General features: G+C 52.6%; 1 protein-coding gene across 3 annotated transcripts; it reads right to left on the bottom strand.

The window, feature by feature from the left end:
* Window positions 1–66: 66 nt before the first annotated feature.
* RNF31 (ring finger protein 31) lies at window positions 67–10,789 on the bottom strand. Of its 3 annotated transcripts, none has more exons than XM_066277532.1 (21): window positions 10,120–10,789; window positions 9,887–10,033; window positions 9,600–9,755; window positions 9,306–9,374; window positions 9,138–9,213; window positions 8,730–8,907; window positions 7,531–7,918; window positions 7,066–7,353; window positions 6,549–6,797; window positions 6,245–6,430; window positions 5,931–6,137; window positions 3,545–3,718; window positions 3,364–3,462; window positions 3,185–3,274; window positions 2,489–2,603; window positions 2,256–2,374; window positions 1,872–1,985; window positions 1,667–1,724; window positions 738–834; window positions 312–480; window positions 67–203 (listed from the first exon to the last, which is right to left on the bottom strand). In XM_066277532.1, exons 1-21 carry the CDS (start codon window positions 10,309–10,311, stop codon window positions 150–152), a joined length of 3,225 nt encoding a protein of 1,074 aa, XP_066133629.1. In that variant the 5' UTR covers window positions 10,312–10,789; the 3' UTR covers window positions 67–149. The 3 variants fall into 3 exon arrangements, with proteins under 3 accessions (XP_066133629.1, XP_066133630.1, XP_066133628.1); XM_066277533.1 differs by having other exon boundaries at window positions 7,066–7,356; window positions 10,261–10,789; XM_066277531.1 differs by having other exon boundaries at window positions 7,066–7,356; window positions 10,120–10,788.
* Between the last annotated feature and the right edge of the window lie 120 nt (window positions 10,790–10,909).

Here is a 10,909-nt window from a genome sequence, read left to right as displayed (position 1 = left end):
TTCACCCCCCTCTTTCCCTGATGCCCCCAGATGACGGGGCCAGGAAGGACCACCAAGAAGCCTGGGCAAGGAGATGCCTCTTTATTGGTGCTGGAGCTGTTCCTGAGGGAGTAGGGCCATGGGATCCTTATCAGGACCCTTGCCCTCGGCTATTTCCTCCTGCGGGAGATACTCTGTCCCAGGGGTACCTCTTCCATCAGCTTCTGCAGAGAGATAAAGAGGTGATGATCCTGGAAGCCTGAAGCTCAGACAGGCTGGACAGGGAACTTCCAGAGCATAGGGTCAGAGGTGAGGCTGGGGGGAAGCTTCACCTGTAACAAGCGGGTGTGGTAGGCAGCAGCATCCTCCCCAGCCAGTGGCTGCGGACGCACATGCAGGTAGCGCTCTGCAGCCGTCTCCAGCTCCTCCACCTCATACAGAGTGGCTGGGTCCAGTGAGTGGGCATTGATGAGGCTTACAAGATACTCTTTGTAGTGTGCCCTGGGGAGATGAAAGGGTAGGATATTTGTTCTTCTGTTCAGCTAATATAAATTGAGTTCACCAAGCACCTTGCTGGACACTGGCATACTTGGACAAAAAAGACTGACAACCCTCGGCTGTGTAGACATGCCAAACTGTGCACATTGCTTGCTACTACCTATCCAGGCCCTTGCCCAGAGATCCACTTTCCTGCCTGGGCACACCCTCAGGGCTCCTGTCCTTCTCACAAACATCATGCTTTTCTGCCTGGCACTTACTGGCAGAGGCCTGCATAGCCAGCTGGAGTCTCCTTGCCACAAGCTTCGTCCCGGAGTCCATCAGGAACCTCCTTCTGCTCCATCACTCGGCAGCCACCTATGTGTAAGGGCAGGAAAGCCACCTATGGGTAAGGGTCTTTGCTGGGAAGAGGCCACTGAAAACCATGCCCTAACAGAACTGGAATGGAAGCAAGGGAGGCAGCTTCAGGGAGGGGCTGGGGGACTATTAGGCCCCTGCTCTAATAGTGGGGGTGGAGGGAGGTCGGGGAGAGGTACTTCGAGATGCTGTAGTGGTAGACTAGCTCTGATACAGAAGCAGGGACCCTGCTATCCCTGCTTCATCCAGGCTGGCTGTAGCCCCATAATCACATACTCCCAGAGATAGCACTTCTGTGACTTAGCCTTTGGGTCTTCAAACTTTTTATAAAAACCGCCCACTTTTGCAGTGCTGGACAACCAGGCCCCTACCCGCAACCAAACAGCGCTGCGATTGGCCCACCATGAAAGCTGAACCGCCCACTAGTGGGCGGTAGGGACCAGGTTGACCAGCACTGCAAAAGTGGGCGGTTTTTATAAAAAGTTTGACGACCCCTGTCTGGAACCTAAGACAGTGCAACTGGCAAGTTTCACTAAATACTCATTAAACTAATGAATCATTATCCTTTGGGAATGGGAGAAGAAAGTATCAGGGTGCCAGATGCTTTCACCTGGCCTCCTGTAAAATAGCTGAACTGCAAGGTGAATATTACCCCTATTTTACAGAGGAAGAAACAAGGTTCAGGGAAATCAACTCACCAACTGGCACCCAAGTCAACACAGGATGAGTCTTCAGCTCAGGTTTGACCCCAGACCCAAGCCGCCCCTTTACCCACTGCACAGTGGGCACCCAGCCACCTCTCCGCCTTCTCCAAGGCTTATCCAGCACTCACCTCCAGGAACTGCTCGGGCCCCTGCTGGGGGCTCTGTGTTGAACATGATGTTATTGTCCTGAGAAGGGGTAGAGGGGTGGGTGTTAGATTCTCCTTGATGCCAGCCCACTGGATTTCCCAGGATTGAGCTCTTTCCTTCTTGCTACCTTGGGCCCGGCCCCCTTTCCTGGGCAACTACCAACCCAGCCAGGTCGGCCGCCCTCACCTGTAGCAGCTTCTGGAGCCGGGGAGCAGGCCAATCCCGCAGGTAGAAGAGGCAGTCTCGGGGATGGTGTCCGTGCAGGGACTTTTTCACCCTGCAGTTAGGGTCTGTACATTTCTGGCGGAAACCCAGATGGGAGAGGGGAAGTTGGACTGTTGGGGTCCTGGCCTCTCAGGAACCCCTGCGTGAGGGGTGTAAGGGTGGGGGAGAGGAGACACTGGAGGGTCTGGAGCAAGCAGAGGGAAAGGGGGACAGAGAGAGGTAATTTACACCCCACCCAGCCTCTGATTCTTTTCCCCTGGACGGCTCCTCAGTAGCTTCTGCCCCTCACACCCAATGTCAGCCCCCTGCCCCTCTATCCCCTCCATCCCCATTTCCTGGGCTCACATTCTTGGCGTAAAAAGCATTGTAGCATCCACTGCAGAACTGGTGGCGGCACTGGGTGCAGTGAAAGTGCATGCAGCCTCCTCGGGCCAGCGCATATGAGAATTTGCACTTGGGGCAGTCTGCAGGGACAGCAGGTCAGGGCTAGGGCTGCCACTGCTCCTTGAAGCCCTCAGGAAAAGAGCCGATGGCAACAAAAGATTATTTGGCAATTAGGCCTAGTGGGTAAGCCTTACCAATGCCATTTTCCTGAAGGTACATTGCCAGACCCTGGGCCTGGTATTCTGGGTCATTGGTGCGTTTCCAGTTCTGGAAATCCTCACAGCTCCGGCCCCGGTGCTGCTCCTCCCACTGCCAGAAGGAAAGCAAGAGTTACATGAAAGCTCCATCCTCGGCCCTCCTTGCTGGCCCCTCCACTCATATGTAGTGGTCCCTGGCTTAGTTTATAGCATTGCCATCCACCATTTGCTCTAATTCCAAATTGAGGGGCCTGCCTTGGTGCTTTCATTCCCTCACACTGCCATATATTCACCAGCACATGAGCCTATGCTGAAGCCAGATGATGCTGAAGCCAGATGAGCCCGCACGCAAGCCGGTGACTTTGGGGTTTCAAACCTGGGACCTCAGTGTCCCAGGTCAATGCTCTATCTACTGGGCCATCACATGGTCAAGCCCTCCCTTACTTCTTTTCTTTTCCTCCTTCCCTCTCTCCCTCCCTTTACCTGTCCTCCCCTTTCCTTCTTCTTCCCCTCTCAGCCTTCCTTTCCTCTCTCCTCCATCTCCCTCCCTCCCTCCCTCCCTCTCTCTCCGAATAGTCTGTAAGCACTTTGGGCCCAGAGCTCGTGTCTGTTCTATTCCCCAGCATACCCAAGTCCAACAGAGTACCTGTCAGGAGTTCAGCATGTATTTCTGGAAGGATGGATGTGCCTCACCTGGCGCTTACAGCGCACACAGAAGGTCTGGTGACATTGGGGACATGTTGCCTCTAGCTGCTCACGCTCGTATATGAAGCCAAAGGAGCACTGTGGATGCAAGAGCATAAAGCTATCTAAGGCCTGACCTGGGACCATGCCCTTCCCCTCCAGTCAGCTTCTCTGGGCGAGCCACTTACTTGGGCACACCACAAGAACTTGGGGTCCCGCATGAGCACACCCTCAGTGAGCTTCTTATGGAACAGGGCATAGGCATCTGGCTCTAGGCTCTCTCGAAGCTGGAGACATAATGTGGAAGTGGTGGGTGGGCAGGGTTCCTGTTCAAAGCCCAGGGCACCCGAGTGCCAGAGACTGCAGTACCTGGATGTCAAGAGTGGAGAAGTAGCTGAGCAACTGTGTGTCATCGGTGAGGTCGGGGCGGCCACAGGCGGGGCACACCATGTCAGTGATGTGCTTCTCCTTCAAGGCGATGGTGAAGTGCTGGCGGAAGCAGTCGGGACAGATGGTGCACTCACAGGAAGTCAGGGCCTGCATCTAGAGGGCGAGCAGGGAGAGAAGGGGTCATAGCCACAGCTGCCAGCTGGGGAAGGGGCAATTGCCAGATGTTCACTGAGGAATCATTAATTAACAAGTGGGTAGGAGCAGCAACCTCTAATGCCAACAAGTGCCAGGTAAGCAACCTAATGCATGAAGATCATCAGGTGGAGAAAACAGATACGATAATAGTAAGATATAAATGGAAGAAAGCCTTCTATAGATATTCACATTCAATTAAAAGCAAACACATAGCCTGACCAAGCGGTGGTGCAGTGGATATAGCGTTGGACTGGGACCCAGAGGACCAGGTTCGAAACCCCGAGGTCACCAGCTTGAGCATGGGATCATAGATATAACCCGATGGTCACTAGCTTGAGCCCAAAGGTCACTGGCTTGAAGCCCAAGGTCGCTGGCTTGAGCAAGGGGTCACTGGCTCTCCTGTTGGCCCCCCACCCCCGGTCAAGGCACATATAAGAAAGCAATCAATGAACAACTAAGGTGCTGTAACAAAGAATTGATGCTTCTCATCTCTCTCCCTTCCGGTCTGCTTGTCCCTATCTGTCCCTCTCTCTGTCTCTCAAAAAAAATTTTTTTTTAAATAAATAAATAAAAGCAAACACACAATCTTGAAATGACAAAGAGATAGAGAATAGACTAGTTGACAGGAGAAAGGGAAAAAGTTGTATATATAAAGATATAAACGAGTAGCATGAGGAAGTTACTTTGTGGTGATGCAAGAGTAAGTATCTTGATTGTGGTGGCGGTTACATGAATCTCCTCATGGAATAAAACAGCATAGAAACACACAGATACACACTCATGTAAAAAACACACTAGGCTTGTAGTCTAGCTAACATTGTATCCATGTCTACTTCTTGGTCTTCATATTGAACTATAATTATACAAGAAGTCACCATGGGGGGAAGGTGGGTGAATTACACATTGGACTTTACTGTTTTTACAACTTCCTGTGAATCTACAATTATTTTATATGTATATACAAATATACTGCTCACAAAAATTAGGAGATATTTTATCACTTCATATAAAGTGATAAAATTTTTGTGAGCAGTATATGTATACTTACAATTATTTAAAAAAATAAAAACAAAACATGCTTGGCCTGTGGTGGTGCAGTGGATAGAGCACCAACCTGGATTGGTGAGGTCGCTGGTTCAAAACCCTGGGCTTGCCAGGTCAAGGAATATATGAGAAGCAACCAATGAACAGCTAGAGTGAAGAAACTACTTCTCATCCCTCCACCCTCCTCTCTCTATAAAATCAATAAATAAAATCTTAAAAGGCTAGCCTAACTAAATTGAACTGTATTTGGCCAAAGAACTGCCATTTTGACCTAGAATAAGTGGGGGCTCAGGAGATAAGAGGGGCCTGTTCTTACCAAATTCAGATTTGATGATGACATTAAAAAATTACTGTTAACTTTTTGGTTGTGACATGTATGGCTATGTTTTCCAAGAGTTTTATCTTTTAGAAATACACACTGAGGCCATGGCCAGTAGCTCAGCGGAGAGTGTCAGCCCTGCATATGGACATCCCGGGTTCGATCCCCAGTCAGGGTATACAAGAGAAGAGACCATCTGCTTCTCTCCTCCTCCCTTTGCTCCTTCTCTCCCTCTTTCCCTCCCATAGCCAGTGGGTCAAGCATGGCGAGGTGCTGAGGATAGCACAGGTGGCCCCAGCCCGTCAGCCTCATGTGCTAAAATTAGCTCGGTTGTGAGCACGGGCCCAGACAGGGTTGCTGGCTGGGTCCTGGGTAGTTCCTGGTTGGGGTACTTGCAGGAGTCTGTCTATCTCCCCTCCTGTCACTTAAAAAAAAAAAACATACTGAAATATTAGCAGATAAACCACGTGATACCTTAGATTTGCTTCAAAATAATTGTGTGTGTGGAGGTGAAATAAAGATTGGCCATCCACCTATAATTAGTGATGCCTGGTGATGAGTACATAGTAGAGGGTGGAGGAGGGAATTTGCTACACAGTTTTCTCTACCATTGTATGTTTAAAAATTTCCATAATAGAACATTAAGAAATGGGGGTTGTGGGAAAAAGGCTATTTTTACCCTCCTCTTCCCAGAAGCTCTCAGAGCAACTGTAGAGCAAAAGACAGGACAGAGGTGGGCTGGAGTGGAGTGGGGGGGGTCTAAAGGAAATAGTCATTCTAAGGCCAGGTTCAGTGGGAGAAGCTTACCCGGTTGCGGGGCAGGGCCCAACCACACACAGCACACTCCTGGGCGAGCAAGCGGCGCAGAAAAGCTCGGTCCTGGCTCTGCCTCACAGCTTCTACCACATCCCCCAATTCATAGTTCCTGGGTGTCTCCTGCAGCAGTGACAGCGCTAGCTCCGCCCGGCCCCAGCTGGGGAGTGCATAGACTGCCAAAAGGCGCCTGACCAGGCTCTGCAATAGGATTCAGGTGGAAAGGGAAGAAATGGCTGTCAGACCTAAGGCTCCCACCCTTCAGACTTCCCTCTGTCCCTCTATGTGACTACACCTCCTTCCAGCACCTGCTTATCTGGACTGTCCCATGAAGGCGTGGGCTCTGGGCCACTGTCCCACAGGCGCTGATGGAAGGGCTCGAGGCGCTGGCGCTGTAACTCAGTCAGGGCCCGTGACACATCACCTCCATGTTGGAACAGTGCTTGAAGAGACCCCTCCTCAGGCCCAAAGCCCAGGGATCGGAGCTCCTGCACCTGAAAGTTGGGAGTGGAGAGAAGGAATAGAGAGGGAAAAAGCAAGCGAAGGAGAGAATATGAGAGGCTCTGTGACCAACAATTCTTAACCCTGTCCCACCTCTAGCACAGCTAGTACCTTCTGCCGCCGGGCCCTCACACACTCTTCCACAGCTTCATCAAGATTGCCATGACGGTCTAGCCAGGCTTTCTGGGCCTCCTGACAGGAAAAGGCACCCAGCCCCGAGTCCTGTTGTCCAGCCAGCTCCGCCACCATTTCCAGCACATAGGGCAGCTCTGAGCGCAACCACTGCAAAGGCACTTCAGTGCCGGAGTACTGTAGAGCTGAGAAGACCTCCTCCGGACTGGTGCCTGCAGCTTCCCCTTCCTAAGGCATAGTCCCACACACGCAGAGGACCGATTAGGAAGGGTAGGCTCCATCCAACCTCAACATGAACCGAAATGCTGACAGTGGTTGAGCTCAGACTATGATCACATGAGCAGGGCAAAGCATGACACCTGTCATGTGGAAAGTATTCAGTAGCAGGTAGCTGTGGCTAACAATGACCAGATTTATAAGAATTCATATTATTTTATTGCAGCCTCTCCCTTTCCCCACCAGCTCAGCCCTACCTCATCCAGGTCCAAACCCTCACCCGGATCTTGATCACTAGCTGAAGACCTTCTTCCCGCATCTTGTCTTGGCGCTGCTTTTCAGGGTCCCCACAGGAACTGGGAAAGGGGGCACTGAGGCGTCGTGGAGGCCCTGGCTCGAGACGCTGCTTTTCCAAAGAGCTGGCATTGGGCTGGGAGGCTTGTTTTACTGGGATGGGGCTGCTGGTCCGGTTGCACATAGCACACACCCAACCAGGGCCCGAGTTGCAGAAGGTACAGTGAATACAGTACCAGACTGGAGTATGGGCAGAGGAGCGCAAAGTATCTCCCTGCTGGGAAGGCAAAAAGAATTATCCCCCTGAAGGTTGGCTTAGGCTCAAGATGGAAATATAGGGAGCTGGTTGGAAGACATGGGGAAACTGAAGGAAAACAGGGGATGAGGAGGTAGAAAATAGCTTACAGTAACAGGTGCAAACAAAGAGCTGAGAAGGTCAGGAACAGGTTACCTGAAGGGTTTGCAGGCAAATACCTGCATCCTGAGAATCCACCACCAAGCTAGGAGGCTGAGCCAGCCGAGGTCGTTCACATATGGCACATAGCACAGCCGCTGTCTCGTTCTCAAAGGTGCAGCTCTGGCAGGCCCAGTGACCCCGTGCAAGTTCAGGTTCTAGGCTCCCAGCTCCTTGGGGACCTTCAATCTCCAGCCCTAACCCCTTACAGCCCCTGGGCCGATCACAGGCCACACAGAGCACTGCCCAAGATTCATTTAGCATGGCACAGGCAGCACACTGCCAGGGCAGACGGGCACTCGCAGGATCAGGGGGCGAAAGACAACTGTCTCCAAGGGCCGGCAGGGAGGTTACCTGGGGGCGTGGTGTAGCTGAAGCAGGTAAGCTGTAATAGAAAAGCAGACATGACCTGCTGAGATGGGCCTTGGAGCCTGGGTCCATCACCCTGGACGTCCCTCATTCCCTGCATGATGACACATGGCTGTTGCCTTTGCATGTTTTCTTCTCTCTGTCTGGAATACTCCCCTACCCACAGCTTGTTCAACACTTATATGACAGCTTAAAAGTTTACATCTTGCCTGACCAGGCGGTGGCGCAGTAGATAGAGTGTTGAACTGGGATGCAGAGGACCCAGGTTCGAGACTCCGAGGTCGCCAGCTTGAGCACAGGCTCATCTGGCTTGAGCAAAGCTCACCAGCTTGGACCCAAGGTCGCTGGCTCGAGCAAGGGGTCACTCGGTCTGCTGAAGGCCCACGGTCAAGGCACATATGAGAAAGCAATCAATGAACAACTAAGGTGTTGCAAAAAAAACTGACGATTGATGCTTCTCATCTTTCTCCGTTCCTGTCTGTCTGTCCCCATCTGTCCCTCTCTCTGACTCTGTCTCTGTAAAAAAAAAAAAAAGTTTACATCTTGCTGGTAGACATCCCTAAATAGGACCTGACCCATTCTAGGTGCCTGATAGAGCTGATCCTTCAGATTAGGCTGCATCCTTCTATTACGTATATCCACACCATGTTACTTTATCTTGTGACTGGTACTTGCTTGATATGTATGTCTGTGATCTCCTGGAGGGCAGTAACTAGCTGCCTACCCTCTATAAAATAGTGGTTAGCACAGAATGTAGTACAGAGAAGATATTGAAATAATTTTAAGTCCTTTCAATTTCAGTCCTCCCAGAAGAGAAAGCCTCTCACCTAGGGGTCAAGTGGGCAGCCTGGGAGGCCCAGGGCAAGGTCTCACGGTGGTGATGGGCACGGGATGGGTGCCCGTGGAACAGGCAATCACAGGTTGGGCACAAGGCCTGTTTACAGGTTGAGCAGTGCAGTGTGCCTGGGGCAGAACCACAGAAGAAACAGGGACCAGGAGTGGAGCCTGGAGAATAAGAAAGAACAGAACATCTTTCTGAAAAAGACCAGGTTACAGATGAATGTGCTGGGGAGGGGGACTAGTCACAGATACTTTTCAACATATCTTGACTCAAGGAAACCATTTTAATCTCTGAAAAGAAAAAAAGGCAAATAACCAAGATAACACAGAAGGGCCACAAATTTCCATCAATATGGTCTCCCAACCACCCCCTCCCAACGTAGGACCAATAATACCTGGGGCACAGGGTGTGGTGAGGGGGCCAGGAGCAATCTCTCTCAGTAGGGGGGCAAACTCTGAGAGCTGCAGCATCTGAAGAAAAAGGGCAGGGAATGGGCAAGGGTTTGGGAAGTCCCCCAACTCCTGTTCCCTTCGTTCACCGGTTCCCAAAGCCCCATTCCTGCCTTCCTTGCATCCTCTTCAACATTGTCTTTCAGTAGCTGCTCCAGTGCTGGTTGTCTTGGGTGAGTATTCTGCAAACAAGATAAAAAGAGTTCCCACCTACAGCCCTAGAACAAGGCTCTCCCTCCGAGTCCTGGTCCCCCAACATTCACAGGAGGAACAGTAAGGGGAGCTCTCAGGCTTCTGTGGGGACTATGCCCGTGCTTTAGCCGCATGGGAATCCCTAGACTGGTTTTGGCATTAGGCTAAGCTTCCCAGCCTCAGTGTGTAAGTCCTCAGGACCAGAGACACCTCACCTGTAACAGCAGACTGAGCTCAGTCCGAAGTAACAGTACTTCCAAAGTGACAGTAGCAACTTGGTGCTCATCGGGATCCTCTTGCCCTTCAGGGAAGCTCAACCCATCCGGCTGCTCCTCTGTGTAGCCATACAATCGCAGAACATCCCGTCCCCCCTGCCGCACGTTCACAATCAGTCACCACCCAGCAGGCTCCCTTCCCAATCTGCACAGCCTGAAGCCCTTTCTAGCCAACCCCCAGCCCAGGCCAAGTTCCTTTCTCCCATAAGGGGCTCCAAGGGCTTCACCTGCACAGCATCCACCGTACTTCGAAAGACGGGGTTATTAAACTTGACCCCGCGCCAGTATCGGGGTCTCTGAGGGCTGAGGAGGTTGCGTCCATATTTTTCCAGGATGTTCAAAGCCGTGGAGAGGGTGCTGAGGTAGTTTCGGGGCTGAAAGGAGTCACAGAGCAGACAGCTGTGAGCCCCACCCCGGGCTCAGGTTCTCGGTCCCTCTCCCCAGCGGAGCCAGGCCTCACCTCCCCGTGAGCATTGCAGCGGACCAGGCGTGCGGCGTCCAGCTGCAGGTAGCGGGCGGCTGGCGGCAGAGAGGTGGCCAGTAGCGGCCGGAGCTGCTCCAGGGAAAAAACCTGCCCAGAATCCCTCCTTAGGGCGCTCACCAGCTCCTCGCGGGCCGCCAGGAAGGCCCGCTCCTCCTCTTTCCCCGGCATCCCAAGACAGCACTCAGTCCCAGCCCCGCGCCCCGCCGGGACGCGGCACGGGCTGCGTGCAGCCCTCCGGCCGCCCCTCCCGCCTGGCCTGACCTCACGGCCCGACCCAGTGCCCGCAGCGTCCTCGGGTCACTCAGACCACTGCCACTACTCTTTGGCCCCGAGTGCCCACACAGGGTTAGTCGGGAACAGGAAGTACTAGGATAAAGGGAGGGACTGCCACCCAGTTTCAGAGGAAGGGGAGGGGTTTAAGATGAGGAAAGAGCAGGGGTGGGGTCAGGACATCGTAGGGCGTGGCCAAATAAGGGTGGTTCCAGCCAATGAAGAGGGTAGAAGGTCCCTGGTTCTTAAAGCCACTCTGCTTTTCACCAGGTTTTAGAACTATACTCCGCCTTCCTCCAGGATGGTCCGCCCCTTTTCGGATAGCCAGAGGAGCCGGGCTACTTATTTCCCTCAAAGCCTTCCTCTCTATCCTGACCCACAGACCTTGTTCCAGTCCCCACCGCGAAAGTCCCACTCTGCCGGCTACTTGACTTTGGCCAGCATGTGCCTGGATCAAGCGAGTCCTGCCCCTTCTCCAGTCGGTCTTGAAGCCTGG

This window comes from Saccopteryx bilineata, chromosome 4, assembly GCF_036850765.1.
Source record: "Saccopteryx bilineata isolate mSacBil1 chromosome 4, mSacBil1_pri_phased_curated, whole genome shotgun sequence".
NCBI lineage: Eukaryota > Metazoa > Chordata > Mammalia > Chiroptera > Emballonuridae > Saccopteryx > Saccopteryx bilineata.
Note: the sequence above shows the minus strand (reverse complement) of the source record. Positions and strands in the feature narration are given on the sequence as shown.

Excerpts from the sequence above, each read along its gene's own strand:
- RNF31 (XM_066277531.1), bottom strand. The coding sequence starts at position 10,311 with ATGCCGGGGAAAGAGGAGGAGCGGGCCTTCCTGGCGGCCCGCGAGGAG. Across the intron at positions 2,375-2,488 it reads CCTTCAGGAAAATGGCATTG|ACTGCCCCAAGTGCAAATTC; the intron begins GTAAGGCTTACC and ends CTGTCCCTGCAG. Across the intron at positions 481-737 it reads GGCTATGCAGGCCTCTGCCA|GGCACACTACAAAGAGTATC; the intron begins GTAAGTGCCAGG and ends TCATCTCCCCAG.